The 21236-nt window shown below is 40.4% G+C and overlaps 1 protein-coding gene across 1 annotated transcript; it reads right to left on the bottom strand.

Moving 5' to 3' along the window:
- Positions 1-230: 230 nt before the first annotated feature.
- Positions 231-20797, bottom strand: STYK1 (serine/threonine/tyrosine kinase 1). The gene is made up of 10 exons (XM_045555192.1): positions 20736-20797; positions 13630-13778; positions 13050-13184; positions 10013-10279; positions 8823-9004; positions 6675-6758; positions 4391-4599; positions 2594-2634; positions 1844-1940; positions 231-435 (listed from the first exon to the last, which is right to left on the bottom strand). The coding sequence occupies exons 1-10, from the start codon at positions 20795-20797 to the stop codon at positions 231-233; spliced, it is 1431 nt and encodes a 476-aa protein (XP_045411148.1).
- Between the last annotated feature and the right edge of the window lie 439 nt (positions 20798-21236).

Here is a 21236-nt window from a genome sequence, read left to right as displayed (position 1 = left end):
TCTAGGACAGAGACAGTGGAAATGAGACTGACTGTTTCTCAGCTCAGGGTATATGGTATGTAGAGCCTCATTCAGCATCATTTCAGATATCTAGGGAAATGTGTAAAGGAACATCCAGGATCCATCTCCCATTTCTGCCTTTATGTCCCACTAGAAAGTCCATTATCTGTTCTTGGAGGAATTGATTCCAAGAACATAATCACCCCTAAATTTTTCTTGCCTGGGGATCTTCAAAGGATGCTATAGCTGTAGGAGAGGCTCTCTACTCGGATGCCAGCCACATCTGCATACAGTTCAGGAACCACTAACTCTGGTACTTGTAACACAGCCTTGTCATCTGCAGTTCTAGTGGCAGCTTCTAGGCGCAAGTGTAGCTCTCTAGGTGAGGGGCGGCTGTCCTCACTCCAGCGCCAGCAGGACTTCATAATACTGTACCTGAGAGAGAAACAAGAGAAACTGACTTCTCTGGCAACCAAATGTCCAAGGAACATGTCTCCTCTCCCCAAAAAAAACCTCAACAAAAGCCCTGTAATTCTTATTCTTCTGTTTCCTTTGTTTCTCATATTCTTCCCAGAGACTGATATTCCGTCTCATCCTCTTTGTATCAAGTCTCTTAATATCATCTTCTCAATAGGTGCTCTTTTATAATGGGAATGACTTAAAATTTTTCGAACTACAGAGTATGACAGGACAGTTTTTTCACTATATGTGGTTTATTGTGCATCGTAACCACTGAACAGTAAAGGAACAGGGCTAGGACTGAACACATGTCTTTTTTACTATATAATGTGAGATGGAGATTTTAATCATTTTATATTGTGCATACTTTATGTTGATTTCATGTTGTTTGAGGTAATCTCTTCATCAAAATATTAAGGTCTTTAAGGTTAGGTACTTTGTCAGTTTAGTGTCTCGTCTAGTGTCAAGGACAGCATTTAACACCTAGAAATGTTTGTCAACAATTTCATTCCAGTATATCCAGCCACATTATTAAACTGTGTGTATATGTGTATATATACACACATATATACTTAAGATATTTAAACTTTATAATCTGCTTCATACAGTAACTGTTTTTTGTAGGGAAAACCAAGTGCTGGAAATTTATCCATTCAATGCTGAAAAATTTACAGAATAGCAACAGTTCTAATAGAAACGTTAATATATTCTTTGCTGCCTTCTTGTACATAATTTAATCTTTTCTTCTGTTCTGTAACAGTGCCTGTTTGAATTTCATTGATAATAAAATTCCATATATAATTTTAAATTTTCCATTTTCTGTCTCTAGGTTGGTTCACTGTTTCTGCTAATAAGATTGTATCCTTCTTTTCCTTCCTTTCTAATTTCTTCTTAACCCCCTTCGTCTGATTGGATTCTGTCGTACTGAGAGCTGGGAAAACGGAGTCAGTAATTTTTAAAAGTTATAAGAACCGGTATACTCTGAATGAGTAACTCTAATGCAGTGAATTTTATGACAGTTGTCTTTGAACTGAGGCTGGCAGAAGACTGACATTTAGACAAAACACCACTGTATTTCCATTAGGTTTGGATCAATTCCTACCTATTTTAGAAGCTTCCTGTGGAACTACCCTTTATCAAAATTATATTCCTAATATAGTTCTGTTACCCCAACATTGTGTGTATGTGGGGGGTAGGGGTGTGTGTGTGTGTGTGTGTGTGTGTGTATGATAGATGTGTTTTACTGCATGGGTTTGGTCTAAAGCTATACATTAGCACATAAGGACTGCTGCAGATCATCTGAGCCACTTTGAAAAGGGCATGATTGATAGGGAGCACAAAAGATTTGAAATGATAGAAGAATAGACCTTTAAAAGCCACTTACATGGTGTGTGTGCAGCTACTGGGTCTCTTCATGATTTTCCTCCTCTGGAGATACTGTAGGATGCTGGTAGGAGGGACTTCAGGGTATGGTGGTGCCCCTGTCATTATGGAAAGAATGACAGCATCACGAGAACTTTAGGGTCTTCTAAAATATGAACTGAAACTAACACTGCTTTCCCTTGGCTTGGGCTAATTGCCAGCAAAAGGTATAGCCACAAGAAAAATACTAGATATAATATAGTTGCTCCCTGGTGATCAAGTATATAGCTTAGTAAATTTGGGGGAGAGGTGTTTGGGGGGGAGAAAAGTGATAAGTTAGGAGAATCTTGAGTCTTTAAGGAAAGCAATAAAATAAGACCTGTCCTCCATTCCCAATAACATGGAAGGTGCTGCAGTTTCTCAATCAAATGGATGAATAAGTCTGAGGAAAACATTTTTATGTTTATGCAGAATCACTCTAGAAATTATCCTTGGATTGAAAACATCCCTTGAAATTGGTAATGTTTGGGGAACTGAAAGAAAGAGGAAGAGAGCAAAAAATGAGGAGGACAGGGAGGGAGGGAGTAGGGTATCTAGGGAAGCACCACTTTATGAGACTATCTCAGGAATCAGCCTTGGATTTCGTGTTAGCCCAGTTCAAACTTCAAAGTGGAACTAAAACCCTTTCTCAAAGCATATGTCATCCACCACTTAAATAAACATACTTGCATATTTGCATACAGGTACACACTGCTTTGGGGATCATCCTTACCTAGAGTCACCATCTCATAGAGCAGAATCCCAAAGGACCAGCTGTAAAAGAAACAAAGCCATCTACTTAATTTCTATTCCTGCCTATTCTAAAGAGAGCTCATTTAAATATCAGAAGCCTTTAGTAAGAACTCCATAAAGAAGGCAATGAGGGAGAATCAAGGGTGAGTGTCTGATAAAATAAGCAAAGTGATAGTGCTATTAGAAAGCATTTCTGTTCAATATGCTTAGATTCTAATCTATTTGAGGACTGGATTTATGTCTCTTTCCTTCTGTATCTCAAATTAATAAATATTTACTATTATTTGTAAATGTGTGTGTATGCAGTTGCACACACACGCACACACATTTACCTAAATATAAAGAAATATTCCCCTCTGCATGTGTTTCATCCTTTCCGTCTCTGCTGAAATTCCAGCTTTTATTCACAGCACAAGACTAAGTGAGTTTTATCATTTATCCATTATCTTCTCAGTAGATCTAATTGCCCAAACCTTGGAAAAATACTGACAGAGCAAGCTTTATACATAGTTGGAATAGGTATTTGCCTAAGTAGTGTGCCTTGAAAGATGTATATTTCACTGTTCTATAATATCATTATTAAACGAGTGATATTTTACAGTTTATTACTCCCAGATCTCTATTGAAAAACAGATGTCATTGGAGCAGCATTGGAAATCTCTTAACTGACTCATCATATTAAGCAATGTTCTAAATTCCCTCTGCTGCTCATGACTAGTAGGACTCATGCTGGTAGGATATTGTGTATTACATCTATGTGCTTCTCCAAGCAGTTGAGTCATGTGGCTATCAAAACAATTGTGATTCTTTACAATCTTGTTTATGCCAATTTTATATGTAACTATAATTATGTAATCAAATATTATATAAATTAAACATAAATGCAAAGAAGTGTTATCTCCCTGCAAAGTAAGTTGAATACTTTGAAAATAGTCCATAAAAATACACTGCTAAAAAGAAAGTAGTGTCACATTTGTGTGGGTGAGACAACTGTAGGAAATTGGGAAAAATAAAAATCTGAAATCAAATTATTTCACAATTGTTGTTTTCAAGCTTTTCATTCTACTTAGAATCATCCCAAACTGGAACTCAAAAATAAGTCATTACGAATGCTATTTATACAGGAAACATAACATATAATTTCATTTATGAAGGCTATCTTCATAAAAAGAAGACTTGCCCCTCCTTCAAAAGATTGTTAGATAAGTGTACATTTACTTGTTTAAGTTAAATTATTGGTGGTTTTTTATTTTAATAATGCTTTTTTAACGGGGCTTTTGAGAACCCTTCCTTGTGATAAAAGAGACTCTACTAGATTAATTCCTCATATGAATGTGAGTAATCTTTTCATTTTTCTTTTTTCTTTCCTAATTAAGGCTGCTAATTTAATACTGAAAGAATACTTGAAACAGCACTAAAAAGGACTTCAGACAGATGCCAGACATGAACTCTGTCACGTAATATTTCTGCTTGAGAGTATGTCTGACTTTTTTCTTTTTAGAAACACAATCTCACTTTGTCACCCAGGCTGGAGTGCAGTGGCATGACCATAGGTCATAGCAGCCTCGAACTCCTGCCCTCAAGTGATCCTTCTACCTCGGCCTCCTACAGTGCTGGGATTACAGATGTGAGCCACCTTGACTGGCCTACAGTATGTCTGAGTTCTAAGTAGAGATTTCATTTGCAAACCTAATTGGCAACAGATCAAATCATGTTCAGGGAGGACACCCAGGTCAGGCAGGGAAGAAATCCAAAGGCCAGGAGGAACAAACCGTACACATCTCCTCTGATGCCAGCAGGTCTCAGGAGAAGCCGTTCTGGGGCAAGCCACTTGAGAGGTATAGTTCTCGTAGAGGAGATGGCTCCTCGGGCATAGACTTCATAAGCCAGGCCCAGTCCACAGAGCTTAGCAGTAAGATCACTTTGGATTAGGATGTTCCTGGCTGCCACATCCCCATGAAATAGATGCTTATCTTGTAGAAATTCCTGTCAAAACAGTATGAAAGATGATCAGCTGTCTGAGGTCATCACTTGGGTCACAGACATGGAGAAGCAGTCCTAGGAATCCCCAGAAAGACAAGGACATTTTCTACTCTGAACAAGTCTCATTAATAATGACATACTGCCTCCAAAGTATGCTAATGGATCAGACATTTTTTGCATTGTGTCTAGGATTACCAAACTGAGCAAGTAATCCAAATGATATTAACACTGGATTTTGAAAGAGTTATCTCCTACTCTGCATCAAACCCTGACCTCTGCTTGATTTCACTTTCCTCTCAGGACCCAGCTAGACACTGGAAAAGGGGGTAGGTTCCAAATTTCTAGCAGTAATCCCCAAATAGGGTTATAAACACATAGCAAAATTGAATGTCATAATAATGAATTTATATAAAGTTTTACATCACCTCATTTTGTCCCTAAAAGAACTGGTTGAGGTGAGTTATGGAAGTATCTTTTAGATAAATCTAAATGATTACACAAGATCACATAGATATTAAATGGTGGTGACCAGAACCAGGTATTCTAATTCATAGGACATACTATACAAACTCTAGTAATAATTCTCAAGCCAGGCTTCATAACAGAATTGCCTGAAACCAAAACCTAGGAAGAGAGACCTGGCAACTTATATTTTTAAGAAATATCCAAGTGATTCTAGTATAGCCAATAAAGCACCGGAGAGCCACTGCACCTGATGACATTGATTTGCTGGAGTCATTTCCTTCGGCATCAAGCTATTCAAGCCTTACGGAGAAGTGGAAAAGCTATACATGATCGAAGAGCTAGAGATTAAGGTCTATGGTTACTAAACAAGGATGCTATAAAAAATTGTAGAGGTGATAATTTCCAATCATTGATGATGAAAGAAACAGGGACTGGCAGTTTTCTGTCTATGGTAAGGTTTTAGAACAAAGAAATTATAATGAGAAGAATTAAAGAATGTACTAATTTTGAGGTTGTTAAAAATCAGAAGAGCATGATATTGCCTTGTAACAGGTAATGTAGGGCCCTGATGAATACATCCATTTGATCACTTCATCACTATTGGGTACCCGTGCCGTTATGGTTCAGAATACAAGGTAGGCTGTATCCTGACACTATAACTTTATCAAGGGAACAGACTCATTTATGTGGTATGTTTGCTCCCTTTCCCTTGGAGCTTCAGCCATAACTACTGCTCTTTTCCTACCTTAATACCTCTTTCTTTCTTTTTCCTGATTCTATTTAGATCTCTGATATATTTCACACTTCATGGTGGCAAGATATATCAAATATTATGCTTGACATAGTAGCTTCACAAAGCCTTGACTTTTCTATAGAAAATGCTAATTTTAAAAAATTATCTAAATAATTTCATAAAAATAGTCACCTAAATTTCCTGAGTAATTCTAGTAAAGGTGATTTTTTTTCTCTTAAATCCTGAGTTCTTTCTCATCCCTCTTTATTTAAGTTGGTTTAAAATGAAGGAATGATCCCCTTGTTACTGCTTCTCATTCCTCCTTTTCTACTTGTTCCTTCATTTTTTATAAGTATACGTACTCCCTATCACATTCAGTATCAAAGCAAGTCTCTAACCAAACACGTTCTGAACTAGTTCTTCTTGTTTTTCAGGTATAAAATTGTATACTTCCTTCTGGTTCTGTAGCCTTTCACCCATTCAGTTTCTTTTTCCATATCTTCTCCCTTCGTGCTCCCCTATTTCCCCTTTTACATCTGTTAGTATATATGGGGAAATAAGAGTATCAAGACATGGGCATATAGCTCTTGACCCTAGCTTTTGACCTTTGAGACTAAGAAACCTTTAAAATCCTTCCTGTTCCTTCTATAAACCCTAAATTGATTATTTTCTTCCTAGAAGTACCAATCCTTTACTATAAACGATTTCATAAAGGAGGGACTAAGAACAAGTTATCAGTGCTTGAGTTTCTGCCACCTAACTTCTATTTTTCTTTAAAATATGTACCCCATTTGAGTATATGAATACGGGAAATATGGCACCAAATATAAGGCTAACAAGAAAAATCCCCACCATCTGTTGTCATTTTGCCTGGTCTTACCAGAGCCAAGAGGACCTGCTTTCCAATGTGATATACTTGTTTTTCTGTGAGATCATAGAGAAGACCATCCATGGTCATCACATCCTAAAAAGACAGAGAAAAAAAGCATTATGTCAAAATGGCATTAATAGATTTGGAGGAAAAAATGAGTTGGGCAGAGATACTCTGAAATGCAGATATCAAAGCTAAGAAAAATTACAAAAACATAAGGACTAACATTCACAAAGAGACTGGCTGACATGGGAGATTTTCAGATATGCAGAGAAATACAATGATTTATTGGACTGGAAAAACAATTAGGAATGTAGATAGGCCAGGTGCAGTGGCTCACGTCTGTAATCCTAGCACTCTGGGAGGGCGAGGTGGGAGGATCGCTCGAGGTCAGGAGTTCGAGACTAGCCTGAGCAAAAGTGAGACCCCGTCTCTACTAAAAATAGAAAGAAATTATATGGACAGCTAAAAATATATAGAAAAAATTAGGTGGGCATGGTGGCACATGCCTGTAGTCCCAGGTACTCGGGAGGTTGACGCAGAAGGATTGCTTGAGCCCAGGAGTTTGAGGTTGCTGTGAGCTAGGCTGACGCCATGGCACTCTAGCCCGGGACACAGAGTAAGACTCTGTCTCAAAAAAAAAAAAAAAATATGTAGATAAATAAAAGGCAAGAAAGACAGGAATATATAAAACTGTCCACTGAATAAAGCAGCAGTTTTTCTGGAGCTGTATGTGTTGTGTTTTGTGTGTGTGTGTGTGTGTGTGTGTGTAGTTAGCACATTAATGCATCTTTCTTGAATGCCTACAATGTGCCAGATTCCATGTTAGGAACTTGGAATATAAGAGTGAACAAAATAACATGGCTGATGCCTTCTGGAGGCTATTGTATGGCAGACACATGTGCATCAGAATCAAATAATTGTACATAAATAAATGGTTACATATCTACAAGAGCCACGAAGGAAATGTACAAAATGCTGAGAGAGGATATGATGGTGGAAAGAAGAAAACTGATTCAGTTGGAGGCACAAGGAAAGCTTTTGATGAAAATCAAAAAGCTTCTCCCTTCTTTGCATAGTAAATGTTCACTGAAAGACGAGTGGACATTAACTATGCAAAGAAGAGAAGGGAGAAGTTTGGTGTAACTAGAAAAATATATGAAGATGATCTGAAATAAAGAAGCATGGTATTTTTCAAAAATGGAAGATAGTGTGGTTAGAGCACAAAACAGGTTATAGATGAATAACCTCTTTAAAAGGTTTGAAATGTCTAAAGACTGGCACATTGTCCTATTTACAACACTGGATGGAAGAAAGGGTCCCTTTTTCATACCCATATGTACTATAATCAGCATATTGAGAAAGTTCAGTTAATATTGAACTTGCTCATTAGCAAGTGAGAAACTAGGGAAACAGCACTTCAGAAAGAGAAAAAGGACTTCCATTTAAGTCTAGAAATGTCTGAACATTTTAATTTTTTAAATATGAGTTTGAGGTACAAAAACTTAACAGGCTGAATTTCTCCCTGAGACACGCCTGGCATACTATTGTGATATTACAGAATGGAAAACACAATAATGACAAAATGACAGTCATTACTAACAATAGTTCTGTTATGTAATTGTCCTTATAACAGCTACCATTTTCAGTGCTTACTATGTACCAGCCACTCCTATGTTTTTACATGCATAATTTATTTTATTTTTTTGTAATAATTTATTATTACTTCCATTTTACAGATTCAGAAAACTCAGGATCAGAAAGGTGACTTGGCCAAAGTCACAAAGCTAGTAGGAGGAGGAGCCTAAAGTCCATGCTTAAACTTGTGCTTCCCAATATGGTAGCTGTTAGCCACATGTGGCTACTTAAACTTACATTATCTAAAATTAAATAAAATGTAAAAATTTAGTTTCTTAGTCACATCAGCCACATTTCAAGTGTTCAAAAGCCACCTGTGATTAGTGGCTATCGTGTTGCACAGAGCTGATACGGAATATTTCTATCATTACTAAAAGTTATATTGGACAGTGACACTTAGTTACTGTTTTGTTATTGCAATGTCTCTCTTTTTTGTCATTTGTCATGCCAATTTACATGTGAACAGCTAATCAAACAGGCCAAGGCTTTCCTTCCTAATACCTCTACCCTACTGCTTACCCGGCGACAGGTCCAGAGAAAGCTGAGCAGGTCCCCCTGGGCCACATCTTCCAACACCATGTAGAGTGGCAGCCTGTCTGTGCAGCAGCCTTCCAGCTGCACCAGGTTCTTGTGTTTCCCCAGGTACTGATAAAACTGGATTCGCCCTAAGAAATCCTGCACCTCTTGGAGCTCAGCTGGTTCTGTGGAGGACAGAAGAGCCAGGCAGTTAGCAGAGCATCACCAATGAGCAGGAGACACGGAGCAGGAAGCAACTTCAGATGGTAATTCTCAAGGCCCCACAGGGGAGTGAGGGTCAACAAAAAGCAAATAGAAAGGAGACCAAGTATTAGAAGAAGATGCTCAGTGTCACTGATCTTTTATCAAAGGTGACATAGAATCATAGGTCTTAGAACTGGAAAGGCTTTCATCTGCCTAAGTAGACAAATATTCTGTTCGCATTAAAACATCATCACTGTCTAGGCCCTTTGATTAATATTTTTGCTTATCCTTGTTCTATTTTATATATCCACCATTAATGGCCTATATCATGAGTATCAGTAAAAAGAGAAATATAGTATCAGGAAAGGGTATCAAATAGTGAAGAAAAAAAAGCTGGTCACAGTGGCTCACCCCTGGAATTCTAGTTCTCTGGGAGGCCAAGGTGGGAGGATTGCTTGAGGTCAAGAGTTTGAGACCAGCCCGAGCAAGAGCGAGACCCGGTCTCTACAAAAAAAAAAAACAGCTGGGCGTGGTGGTGCACACCTGTAGTCCCAGCTGCTCAGGAGGCTGAGGCAGGAGGATGGCTTGAGCCCAGGAGTTTGAGGTTGCAGTGAGCTATGATGACACCACTGTGTTCTAGCTGGGGGCGAAAAAGTGAGACTGTCTCAAAAAAATAAATAAAATAAAATAAAACAAACAGTGAAGAAAAATGAAGAAACGATCTCAGAATCCTAGTCTGAGTAACATCCAATGTGGAAAAATAAATTCTAACAGCCTCGATAGGCAAGGCTGGGCTGGGGAAAGAAAGAGCCCAAGAACATTTCTGTCTCAGTTTTCTACCCTTTCTTCCCTTCTTCTGCACACAATTGTGATCACAACTATCTGTTGACTGACATCTCAGTGTTTGCAAACCTTGTTAACATTTACTGTTAGGAACTCACAATGGAAAAGTAAAAAGGGGAAGGGAAATCTAACACTTCTCCTTTTACCCTTTAAAGCCTTGAGGACAACACTCTTTGGCTTAGCAGAGTCTCCAGTGTTGATTTTGGCTCGATAGATGGCCCCACAGCTACCATTGTAGATCTGCTCCAGAACCTCAGAGAGTTGTTCCCGGGGCACCTGCAGCTTAGCCAGGGCAGGTGTGGTAGCTTGAAGAAAGCTTTCCACTGATGTCTCCTTAAGTGGCACAGCCACATTTCCTCCGTGTCCTGCTGCTTCCCAGCTTAGGCTCCTAGATGGAGGTATAGGAGCAGTCCCTGGAACAAAGAGATGATTTCAACCAGCTTTTCCCTGCCCTGCAGACTCAGGAGAACAGAGCCTGGAATAAGCTGGCATGGCAGTTCCCCCAGCAGTTTTCTCTCTGGTCAGTGTGGGGCTCTCTGATGCTTCTCCATAAACATCAACACCAAGCTTATAGAACATTTGTAATAATCCCCCATTACTTCCAGGACAGCTCAGGATGGATCCCTAGAAAGTGGTTGTGATATTTCTTTTCTGTCTTCCTGAGGATTACAATTCAGTATTCCCCATGAGTACAGTATGGAGGCAATTAAAGAAGTTTCTAGGCCAGGTGTGCTGGCTCACACCTGTAATCCTAGCACTTTGGGAGACTGGGGCAGAAGGATCACTTGAGCTCAGGGGTCTGAGACCAGTCTGAGCAAGAGTGAGACCCCATCTCTACTAAAAATAGAAAGAAATTAGCTTGGCATGGTGGCATGTGCCTGTAGTCCCAGCTACTTGGGAGGCTGAGGCAGGAGGATTGCTTGAGCCCAGGAGTTGGAGGTTGCTGTGATCTAGGCTGACACCATGGCACTCTAGCCCGGGCAACAGAGCAAGACTCTGTCTCAAAAAAAAAAAAAAAAATTAAGGAAATTGCTAAATAGGTACCCAAACCATAGATACCTAAAGGTGGTGGTAACTACCAGGTACTACATTTAAGTCAGTCAAATGGCTTTCAGTGTTGGAGGAAAGGTATGATAACTCATCAACTTTAAGCTATAGTTATTCTTCCTCCCTCAAGTTGTCTCAAAAGTCAAATTATTCCATATTTCTTTGAGTCTTAGTCAAGAAAGTCTTCTGGTACTTTTTACCTTCTTTAGCCAGCATGAACTTTCCTCCAGTTAAAAAAGAGAGTTTCATTCTTCTTGTTAAAACTCCATGCATTCATTCATTAATCCTTCCATTTATTCAACAGATACCACCTACTACATGCCAGGTATTGTTCTAGGTGTTGGGAACAGGCAAAGTTCAGATTCAACTGAAGATTACTTTCTAGTGGTAGGGGACAGGCAGCAGATAATAGTATTTCAAGCAGTGATTATTGCAGAGGAAAATAACAAAATGAAAAGAAGCATCAGTGATGCTATTTATATATGAAGGTCAAGAAAGGCCTTTCTGATGAGACGACATTTGAGAAAGACCTGGAAGCAATTAGGGAGCAAACCATGCTGGTGTCAGGAAGAGTAGTGTAGGCAAAGGGAGCAAGAAGTGCAAAGGCTTTGAGCAAGGAACATACTTGGTATATCTGAGGATGAGCAAGAAACCCAGTGCAGCTGGAGCCAAGAGGGACCACTGGAGCGTTGTAAGAAATAAGGCCAGGGAGGCCCAGAGCATGTAAGGTCATTGAAAGAATTTTGTCTTTTTCTATTCTAAGCAAGACGGGAAGCTCTTGGAGTTTTCAAACAGAGAACTGACAGGACTGACTCTGCCTTAAAAGAATCATTCTGGCTCCTGTGGGGAGAACAGACCATGAAGGGGTAGGGGAGAAGCAGGGAAAGCAGTTAGGAGTGTACTGTAATGATCTATGCAAGGTGAGAGTGGCTTGGGTTTATTTTGAAGCTAGAGTTAACAGGATTTGCTTATAGATTAGATAAGAACTGAGAGAAAGGTGAGTTAAGGATATCCTTAAGGTTTCAGCCTGAAAATACACAGGCTGGCCTTGCCATTTACTAAGACAGGGAAAACTATGGAGGAGGACACTTGTGAGAGAATCTTGGGAACTTTGTTTTGGACATGTTACATATGAGATGAGTATTATATCCAAACTGCAAAGTAGGTGGTTTGATATAAGAATCTGGAGTTCAAAGGGCCATAATCAGAATAGAAAAGGTATTTGAACCCATAAGACTGAAAATTATGCCATTTAGGAAGTGACTTTAGGTTTTTTAAAATAAGAAAGAGGAAGTGCAAAATTGTTCCAAATGCATTTGACAGATCAAGTAAGACAAGGACTAAGAATTGATCATTGGACTTGTCAACATAGCTGTCATTGAAGAGCTTGAAAAGACTTGTTTTGGTGGAATGGTAGGGATAAAAGCCTTATTTTAGTATGTTCAAAAGAGAACGTAATGAGTATTAGTAGTGGGAGTGAGTTTGGACAACTTCTTTGAGACGTTTTCTATAAAAGTGAAGTATAAAAGAATTAGGATAAAATTTTAAAAGGGGACTAAGTCAACCACTATAGAGTTTCATATCACTGTTAGTTTTTTTGGTTTTCCTTCTTTTTACTCTTAGTTTCATGTATGAGCTGATTCTCTTTTATCATATATGCTCAGTGGAACTCCATAACAGCCTGTTATTTCCTACTTAATGTTTCAATGACTAATATGAAGGCCACCCTTTTTTATCATATATTCTGTAGGCAAAGATTAGGGAGAGAATGTATCATAGGGTAAAATGTCATTCTTCAAGGATGTTACCAAAGCTGGCTTTACACCCTAGGTGCTTCTCCTAGGTCCTTACACACTCACACAGTCAAAGGTTTGGTAGTCCCTTAGGACAAGGAGGATAGAAACAGGCCACATGAGGCGTCTCTTGCCCACCCTTCAGTCAGTCACTCAACAGAGTTCCCACTCATGGCTTCTTAGAGAAGAGATCGCCTCCCCTCAGCGCCTCAGGAGGGAACCCCTGCCTCTCTCATTGCAGGTGCCTAGACTCCTAGACTTGGGCCTGTTGAAACTTGGACCATATTTTCCCTAATCTCCATCTTCCCTGAGCCCCTTCCCAGCCCCACAGTTTGAGCTTTACCTCGGAGTCCAGGACGCTGCTGTTGGGCTCTTTGTTCTCTGATAAAAAGCCACAGGATGACACCAAGTAGGATAAGGAAGGCGCCAACCAGGAGAGCTGGAACGATAATCACTTCGTACTGCTTCTCCTGGACAACTGGGTACAATCAAGCAGGAAGAGAAGAAAATGACAAAGAAGCCTGACCTGATGTCCAGTTTCCCCTACCCACGGGTCCTCAGCTCACGATACATGAAAAGGTCATCTCTTCTACCCTCCCCTCTATTCCAATTCAACAGAAGCACTCCTGGGAGCAACACTAATCATAAATCCCAGTATCTCTGTTTCTGAGGCCGTAAGTGTGTCCGATGCCTCTTTTGTCACTTTTACTACTGAGATAAAGGATGCTGCATCTGGATCACCAATTGGCATTCATTCCACCCCCCCCCCCCAGAAAAAGTCAATGGCCTCTAGACTCCATTCTTATATCACCACTATCTTCATTTCTACTAGAAATCAAATAATCCTCCTTCAAGAATCTATCCAGACCTTAGTCTCCATAATCCTAAAAACAGAGCATAGACATCTGTGTGTCTGTACTTACCACACAGCTTGTCAGTGAGACTGCATTCCAGCAGCACCCGTGTCATGCCTCTCTCACCGCCCATAGCCGCCGGGCTGTCCACTTCTCTGCTAGGCCCGCAGAGAATGTACAGAGCACGGCTGTGAATAATTCCCAAGGACTGAGTGGTTCTGGAAGAAAACAAAATGGATCATGCACAATTTTAAACTGCCTCTATAAATAACTAGTTAAGTAAATGGCTACCTCTCTGAGTCATCCGTTTATCTCCATCTGTCTGATATTCAGGCTGGAAGAACCCTCACACACATACTCCCCAGCCCTCAGCATTTTTCTTCACCCTGTTATACAGCAAATGCAGCCCTCATCTGGTCTTGTCCTTTCATCCCATTGTTACTGAAATTATTTTAAAGGCTTTCCTCCTACCTAGGGCTTCTGCTCCCATGCTCAAGTACAGATTCACAGAATCTGTGTGAACAATTGTGATCTGTGGCTTATGTGGGCAAGATCTACCTCCCTTACAGCCCTTAAGTGTGTCTAATTTTTTTCTTTTTTGCTGTGCATCATACTTTTTATCAAAACATTTATTTGTAGGCCGGGTGCAGTAGCTCACGCCTATAATCCTAGCCCTCTGGGAGGCCAAGGCGGGTGGATCGCTTGAGGTCAGGAGTTCAAGACCAGCCTGAGCGAGACCCCGTCTCTACTAAAAACAGAGAGAAATTATCTGGCCAACTGAAAATATATAGAGAAAAAATTAGCCGGGCATAGTGGCGCATGTCTGTAGCCCCAGCTACTCGGGAGGCTGAGGCAGGAGGATCGCTTGAGCCCAGGAGTTTGAGGTTGCTGTGAGCTAGGCTGACGCCACGGCACTCACTCTAGCCTGGGCAACAAAGTGAGACTCTGTCTCAAAAAAAAAAAAAAAAAAAACATTTATTTGTATACAAAGTTAATTCAGAAATGAATAAATAGTTGGCAGATGCCAAGAGATAGGAGTTTTGCATTTGTTTTCTTTCTCTGAACTATTGCACCCTCATAAGCCATGAACAGACAGCATTTATCAATAAATACTCCCAGAGCTTCAAGGAGCTTCCCCTGCTCATAGCAGATATAGACACACATTCATTCATACCAGGATATAAAGGAAGTGTCAGTACCAAGCCACTTTCTCTTTCTCTCTTTTAAATAAAAAGGGAATATATTCATATGGTCCAAAAATGAAAACACAAAATGGTATAGCACAAAAATCTTTTCTCCCCCTCGCCCCATCCTTCTCCATTTATCCAGTTCCCGGTTCTCCTCCAAGAAGACTATAGTTACTCGTTTCTAATTTACTTGGCAAGAGATTCTTTATGTGACTTTTAAGTCTACATAATCAGCATATATTTCCAATGACACCTCCAGAAATTTGGTTCGTTCTTTCTGAAGAGAACTTGTGATTAATGCTCTCCCATATAGCTACAAACTTTATATTTTGCCCTTACTTGACAAGATTCTCCTGTGGCTGTACGGTCAGGAAAGCCTGCTTCTTTAATTCTGATTAATGTAAAAGAAAATATGGTGATTTTCTGCCCTGTAATCCTAAATATGTGATCCAGTCTTGTAGTAACTTGATACAAAGATAAAACAAAATTCAGAAGTGTAACTTGTATGCCATGCTACTAATATGTCACATGTGTTACTTTAGCCATATTATGCAGTCTATTATTACATATTATTGATACTAATAACCACAGTGTTATTAATTGAGGCAGAGTCTCTCAGTGCCTGAAGGTCCTATGTAAAGAAGCCTCCCAGCTCCTGCCTCACCCCTTTTTCACTCTTCTTGGAATTCCATGAGCTGGTTACGTGGGTTTTATAATTAAACAATTCCCTTTCAACTCAGAAGAGAGACAGGTGTGTGCTTGGTTGACAAAAGCCCAGGCAAACAGAGAAGTTGTAGCCAGAAGGTGGACAATTGCAGAGAGGAGAAGGAAATTCTTATCTGTGAGTTTGTACATAGCAAGGGATCTAAGAAGTCAATGAATAGTTAACAAAGTCCACCACATCTAGTTTGTAAACCAAAAAGGCAAGGAGAAAGTTTCTGCAATTCACAAGACCACATGGAAGGAAAGGCACTAGCAATGGTGCAAGAAACAGAGCCTTGAGAGTGGAGCAAAGGGGAAGGTCTTAAAAATAAAACAGCTTGGCTAGGGGAATTCAGAGGCCATGTGAAATCTTCTTACTGCTATTCTCATTCCTGTTTTCCTTTCCTCTTGCTTCTTTTCCTGTGCGTTATCAGATGTAATTATTTTTATTCAGGGAGCAGCCAGTTTAACAAGTTTGGCTTTCTGGGGAGTAGGTTCTGTGAGCATAAGCTCTCTTTACCATCGTACAAGTGGAAAAAAGGGATCAGCCAACAGCCAGCTCAGACTGTGACCTCTGCCCAGAAAACAAACTACACACCCAGTGGTATGTACTGAATGAAGTTGTTTAAAGCCATGTGTGCACATGTACCCCCCCCCCACAGAACTGCTCACGGTGGGCCACACTCAACTACAGCACATGGCCAAACACACCTATCCGCAATGATTCAAACCATGCTTAGACGCTTGCACCAGGCTATCACTCCTATTACAGAGCACCCCACTTTGGATAAAATATGACCTTCTATTGCGTTTCCTGAGCCAGGTCCTCACCATCACTTTGTACATAGGTAGTTCAAAGAGGCTAGGCTTAGCAGCCCAATGAAATTGGATGCTAGAACAAGGACAAATATATAGGGTAATGAGGCCCACTCAATGAAAGTGCTTTCCACATGTTTGTACAATACGCTCTTCTCTTTCCAATGATTACAATTTAGGTAGAGGCATATGGAATGTGCCAAATGAGTCCAGTATTTTTAAGGTATACACACCAGGCATACTCACATATCCATGAAAACCTATACGGGAAACCTCACCATATAGAGGCCACCAAAGCTTTTACATCAGAAGATGCTCATATTCACTTGTAACAACAATATTCCTCTCTAGATCACTTTTTTCCCTTACAATTTATATTCAGTAACCACATAGCTTTGCCTGGCCGGTCTGAGTCAAGCTGAGAAAAGGCATGCTTTGGTGCCAAAACCCTCTAGGATGACTCTTCCCATGGGTTAGTTGCTGGCCCATCTGACCATTAGAAGAATGCTCCTAACCAACATTTCTAAACAATATGACCAATACTCCGCCCCCTTTAATTATGTTTTTAGCACATTTGCAGTGAAGTACTATGTTTCCTTTAATTATATCTAAACAGTTTTCCCATTGTGTTAAAAAAAAATTACATGTACTTTTTCAGCTGGACTGTAAAATCCTTAAGAATATAAAGCATTATCCTACAGTTCTCTCTTTATTGCTGTGTATAATGAAATTCAAGGCATTAGAATCAAGGGACAAATGAAATTATGAAGTATTCTATGCTGATAACTACATTTAACAGTTGCAAAATGTTTGTATGTAGCTTCCTTATAGTTTACACATGCCTATATCGACAGTGCCAAATCTCTTCAGGCAGATTTCTAATTAAAACAATCTTATTTCCTCATTTGTAGTTATCATTCTTTAATTTTTTTCTCAGTTGCTTTTGACTGTCTTTTAGCATATTAAAATGTTCAGCTCTCTTGAGTTGAGAATCTGGAGGGGGAAATAGCACGATGAAGAAAGATATACAAATGGGAAGAGAATGAGAGTGAAATGGGGAGTGAAGTCCACCTAAATCTTTGCAAAACTGTAGTCTGGAGCCCATAGACATTGATGAATATAACTAAAACTAATATAAGTATTAACTCTCCAAACTTTTACACATACTCACAATACATGTATAATGCCACACTGCGTTTCTACACCTGTTTTATGTCCAAAAATACAGTTCTGCAACAATAACACAACTCTTATTAGTGACATTTGTTTTCAATTAGCACAATATAGTCTCCCAGACATAATCAGGAATTTACTCATGACTTTCCAGAAGAAACTCTTCTTACTAAAATACACCTATATATAGAACCTTTAAAATCGTATTCATTCTCCTGTACTGTCCCTGCTTATGGGTTGAGAAACATTTCTTGATTGGCCTTGGTAGTAACATCTGGCCCTGTTCCACTAAGATGTGATTAAATCTGTCATGTCAGCCTCACCTGCAACGTTACCACTTGCTTATCAACACATATGGATCTTCCAGCCATGTTATTTTTAGATAGACAAGTGATCCACCTTTGAGGTGGATGCCACAGTGGGTTAAGGAAGTTATTAACGGCTATGGGCCATGGGGCAGAGGACTCATAGACGTAAAGTGAGGAGAGTAAAATACGTGGCGGTAGCAGCCCCCCCAGACTGAAACAGCCTGCCTTCCTGCATAGTCATCCTCCCCCCCCCCATTTCATCCTTGCCCTGGGGCTACCTGGCAGGGGAAAAAACTGTTTAATGAAGGGAACATATTAAGTTGGAAGCAAGGTAGACAAGAATGTTCAGATCTAAAGGATTCCAGAATGACTTATCTCTAATATCCTGAAAAACAGGCTGTCCTTCCTGTTTTCAGATCACATAAAACATTTAGCAACTACAGTGTGCCAGGCATTGTGCTAGGCACTTTCGTACAAAGGAGGAAAGGCAGAAACCGAGGGATTAAGTTACAAATTAGCCAGCGTAAAAAAAAAAGGGGGGGTGGGGCAAGCAATTGGCAGAGCAAGGTTTCAAACCCAGGTCTTTCACTTACAAGCCCAGTGTTCTTTAAACTACTTTCTTATATATGTGTCCTTGTCATTCAAATGAGCAAGACCACCAGGGTCAAGAAGGAATTATGTCAGAATCCAAGAGGATCATGGAAACCACAATGCTGAAGCCAAATTTTACCAACAAATATACCATAATTTGGAAAGAACAGAATCTGCCTGTGTGTCCTTTAAAGCCTTATTGGGGCATAGATGATATCTATATATCTGTCTTGAAAGGGTATTCTGAAAATAAAGGTATAATCAGAAATTTTTTCTAGTACTCACCAGATTATGGAATTTTGGGTTGTTGTCTTTGTTCATATTCCTGGATGTGACCCCCAATCCTATTTCTGTCTTCTGCTGTTTGAGTGAAAAAGCCCAGTTCCCAGGGCTGGCAATCTTTCACTGTGATCCTGAGGGTCAGGAAGGCTCCAGAAATCCCAGAACACAGAGAGAGCACTGGCTTGGGAATTAGGGTTCCCCTGCTGGATTTCTCCACAGCCCAGGCTCTACCTCTCTACTGAAACAAACCTAGGAGGGGACAAAGGGTGAACGGAAGGGCACACCGAAGAGGTGGTCCTTTTTAAATCTAGAGAAGCAGACTTGAGCAGCTGACTCGCCTCATGCCCTGTGATACCTCCTAGCGTGGATGAGCTGGAGAGGAGAGGAGATTACCTAGGTGCGGAGGTTACCCTGTCCTCCAGCTTGTCTCAGGTACTGAAGGATTGTGACTGTTCTGATCTTCACCCTCCTCCACCTTCCTAGAGAGCCAGGGCTTGAAATGAACTTTGAAACCCTAGGGAAAGGGGTTCCACCACGGTGCCTGGGAGTCCTAAGCCTGTTTAAACAGATCTTTTGACAATAAGACAGCCTTATCAGCTTTTCCTGCTGCTTATTTCTACCTATCCCCAGGGATTCCTGAAGCACATGTGATAGACAATTGAGATGAAGACGCCCAATTTGTATCCTGGCACCTCACGAAAGTTTACTCTGTAGAGGAGCAAAGTGATTGCAAGACAGGCCCCACGACGGCTGGATAAGAAAAAGCACAGTGCTCACTGACACTACAGACTGCATCAGAGTTCAAACAGATTACATAGATAAACACATTTTATTTCCTTTGAGGTGTTATACAAATTCAAAACAGTTTATTATAATTATCATTCTATTTTCTGTGCTCCCAATTCCATAATCTTCCATCTACCACTTTCAAACCTCAAAAGCCCAGAAACAATATATCTTAAATTAGATATTCTCCTGCCAATTATTTTCTCTTCCTGGGATTATTAGACAGTAACAATTTCCCCAGGTCCCCAGTTGTTCCAGCCCAGAATAAGCGTTGTCAATAAGAGGGAAAAGCCAAGAACATACAACCACCACCCACACTCACCACAGAATTGTCTCTGATCCATCTGTCTTTTTTTTCCCACCTGATTAATGCAGAAGATGCCCACATGTGCTGCCTGGGGCTTCTTCCAAACCCCTTGTTCCTACTGTTGTAAGTCACATTGGATTTCCAAGATCAGTCCCCCTCTTTGGTCTCATCCTGCTGGGTTTTTCCTTCTAAGGGTGAACTTTTGGTTCTTTAAAAATATCTTGGAAGTTGTCCCTCATAAATGAGAAGATCTGTTTTGTTTTCTGGCCACCCCTCCAGTGTGTTCTAGCACACTGCCCTCTGGCAGAAAGGAGGGCCCAAGCTAAGGAAGACAGAGAACAGTCTGCAGGAGATTGTAGGAGCACACACACACACACACACACACACACACACACACACACACACACACACACACCTGCACACACACACACACACACACACACACTCTCTCTCTCTCTCTCTCTCAATCGCTGATAAATGAGTCCCAGACCCATGCAGGCAAACAGACGATGGACAGGACATTTCACAATCAGAAAATCAACTCAGCTGCCATTGACCTCAATGCTGTGTCATACAGGGTGTGACACTATATTCTATACATAGAATGTAATCCCAGGTAAACAATAACAAATGCCCGGCAATGCGAAAAGGCCACCTCTGGGAACACATAACCGCCTTTCTTATTCTGCACAGGTTCTCCTCCTTAGGGAGTGGGTCAATGTAGTTCAGAACTGAGCAGCCCACTGAGCAGAACTGAGTTGGGGGGTGTGGAGTCAGCACTGAACTGGTGCAGTGATAACAGTGGGAGGTTTGAAGTTCTAGTTCTGGTTTCGTGGGTGATTCACTCAGCACGTGGAGGCATGCCACCTGACCTTGCCATTCCTTCTCTTCATAGTTCAGGGACCAGGAAGCTGCATCTCTCCTGAGGGCAATAAAGAACTACAGAGAGCAGCAGGAAATCAGTCACACCAGAAAAGGAGCAGGTCACGCAATAAGTATCCTCAGCCAGTTATTACACCTCACCTCTTCCCTGCAAGGGCTGTCAAACTCCAGAGGCTTCCTTTAACCTGCATCTTCCTACCCATGTCATGGCAGCCCCGGAATCTCACAGGTGTCCATTCCTACCCTTACCCTGCCTACAATTGCCTGCGGTGTAATGGTTAGAAAAGGGGCTTTGGAGTTTGACTTCTATTTGAATCTCATATCCATCATTCATTATGACTTTGTATAAGATATTTTAACTTTCTGAGCCTCTGTTTTCCCATATGTAAAGGGGTGATAATGATATCTACCTGTGAGGGTTTTTGAGAGTTATATGGCATAATTTATGTAAAATACCTAGAATATTACCAGGCCCATTGCAGAGAACCAGTACATGTTAGTCTCTGTCTTCCTCCCTTCTTCATCTGCCTTTCAGGTTTGGAGGTAGTCACATAGCACCAATCAGGTAAACGTATTATATATAACCAAAAATAACAAAACAAAACAAAAAAACCTTTAATCTAAATATTTACAATATTTGTT

This window comes from Lemur catta, chromosome 6 (genome assembly GCF_020740605.2).
Source record: "Lemur catta isolate mLemCat1 chromosome 6, mLemCat1.pri, whole genome shotgun sequence".
Taxonomy (NCBI): Eukaryota; Metazoa; Chordata; class Mammalia; order Primates; family Lemuridae; genus Lemur; species Lemur catta.
This window is presented reverse-complemented; position numbering and strand designations above follow the sequence as displayed.

What these genes read in the sequence shown, in the direction of transcription:
- STYK1 (XM_045555192.1), bottom strand. Translation starts at nt 20,797, where the DNA reads ATGGGTAGGAAGATGCAGGTTAAAGGAAGCCTCTGGAGTTTGACAGCC. An exon ending in ACAGCCCTTGCAGGGAAGAG is followed by an intron (nt 13,779 to 20,735) that starts GTGAGGTGTAAT and finishes GTTTTCTTCCAG; the next exon opens with AACCACTCAGTCCTTGGGAA. An exon ending in TCTCACTGACAAGCTGTGTG is followed by an intron (nt 13,185 to 13,629) that starts GTAAGTACAGAC and finishes GATTGTACCCAG; the next exon opens with TTGTCCAGGAGAAGCAGTAC.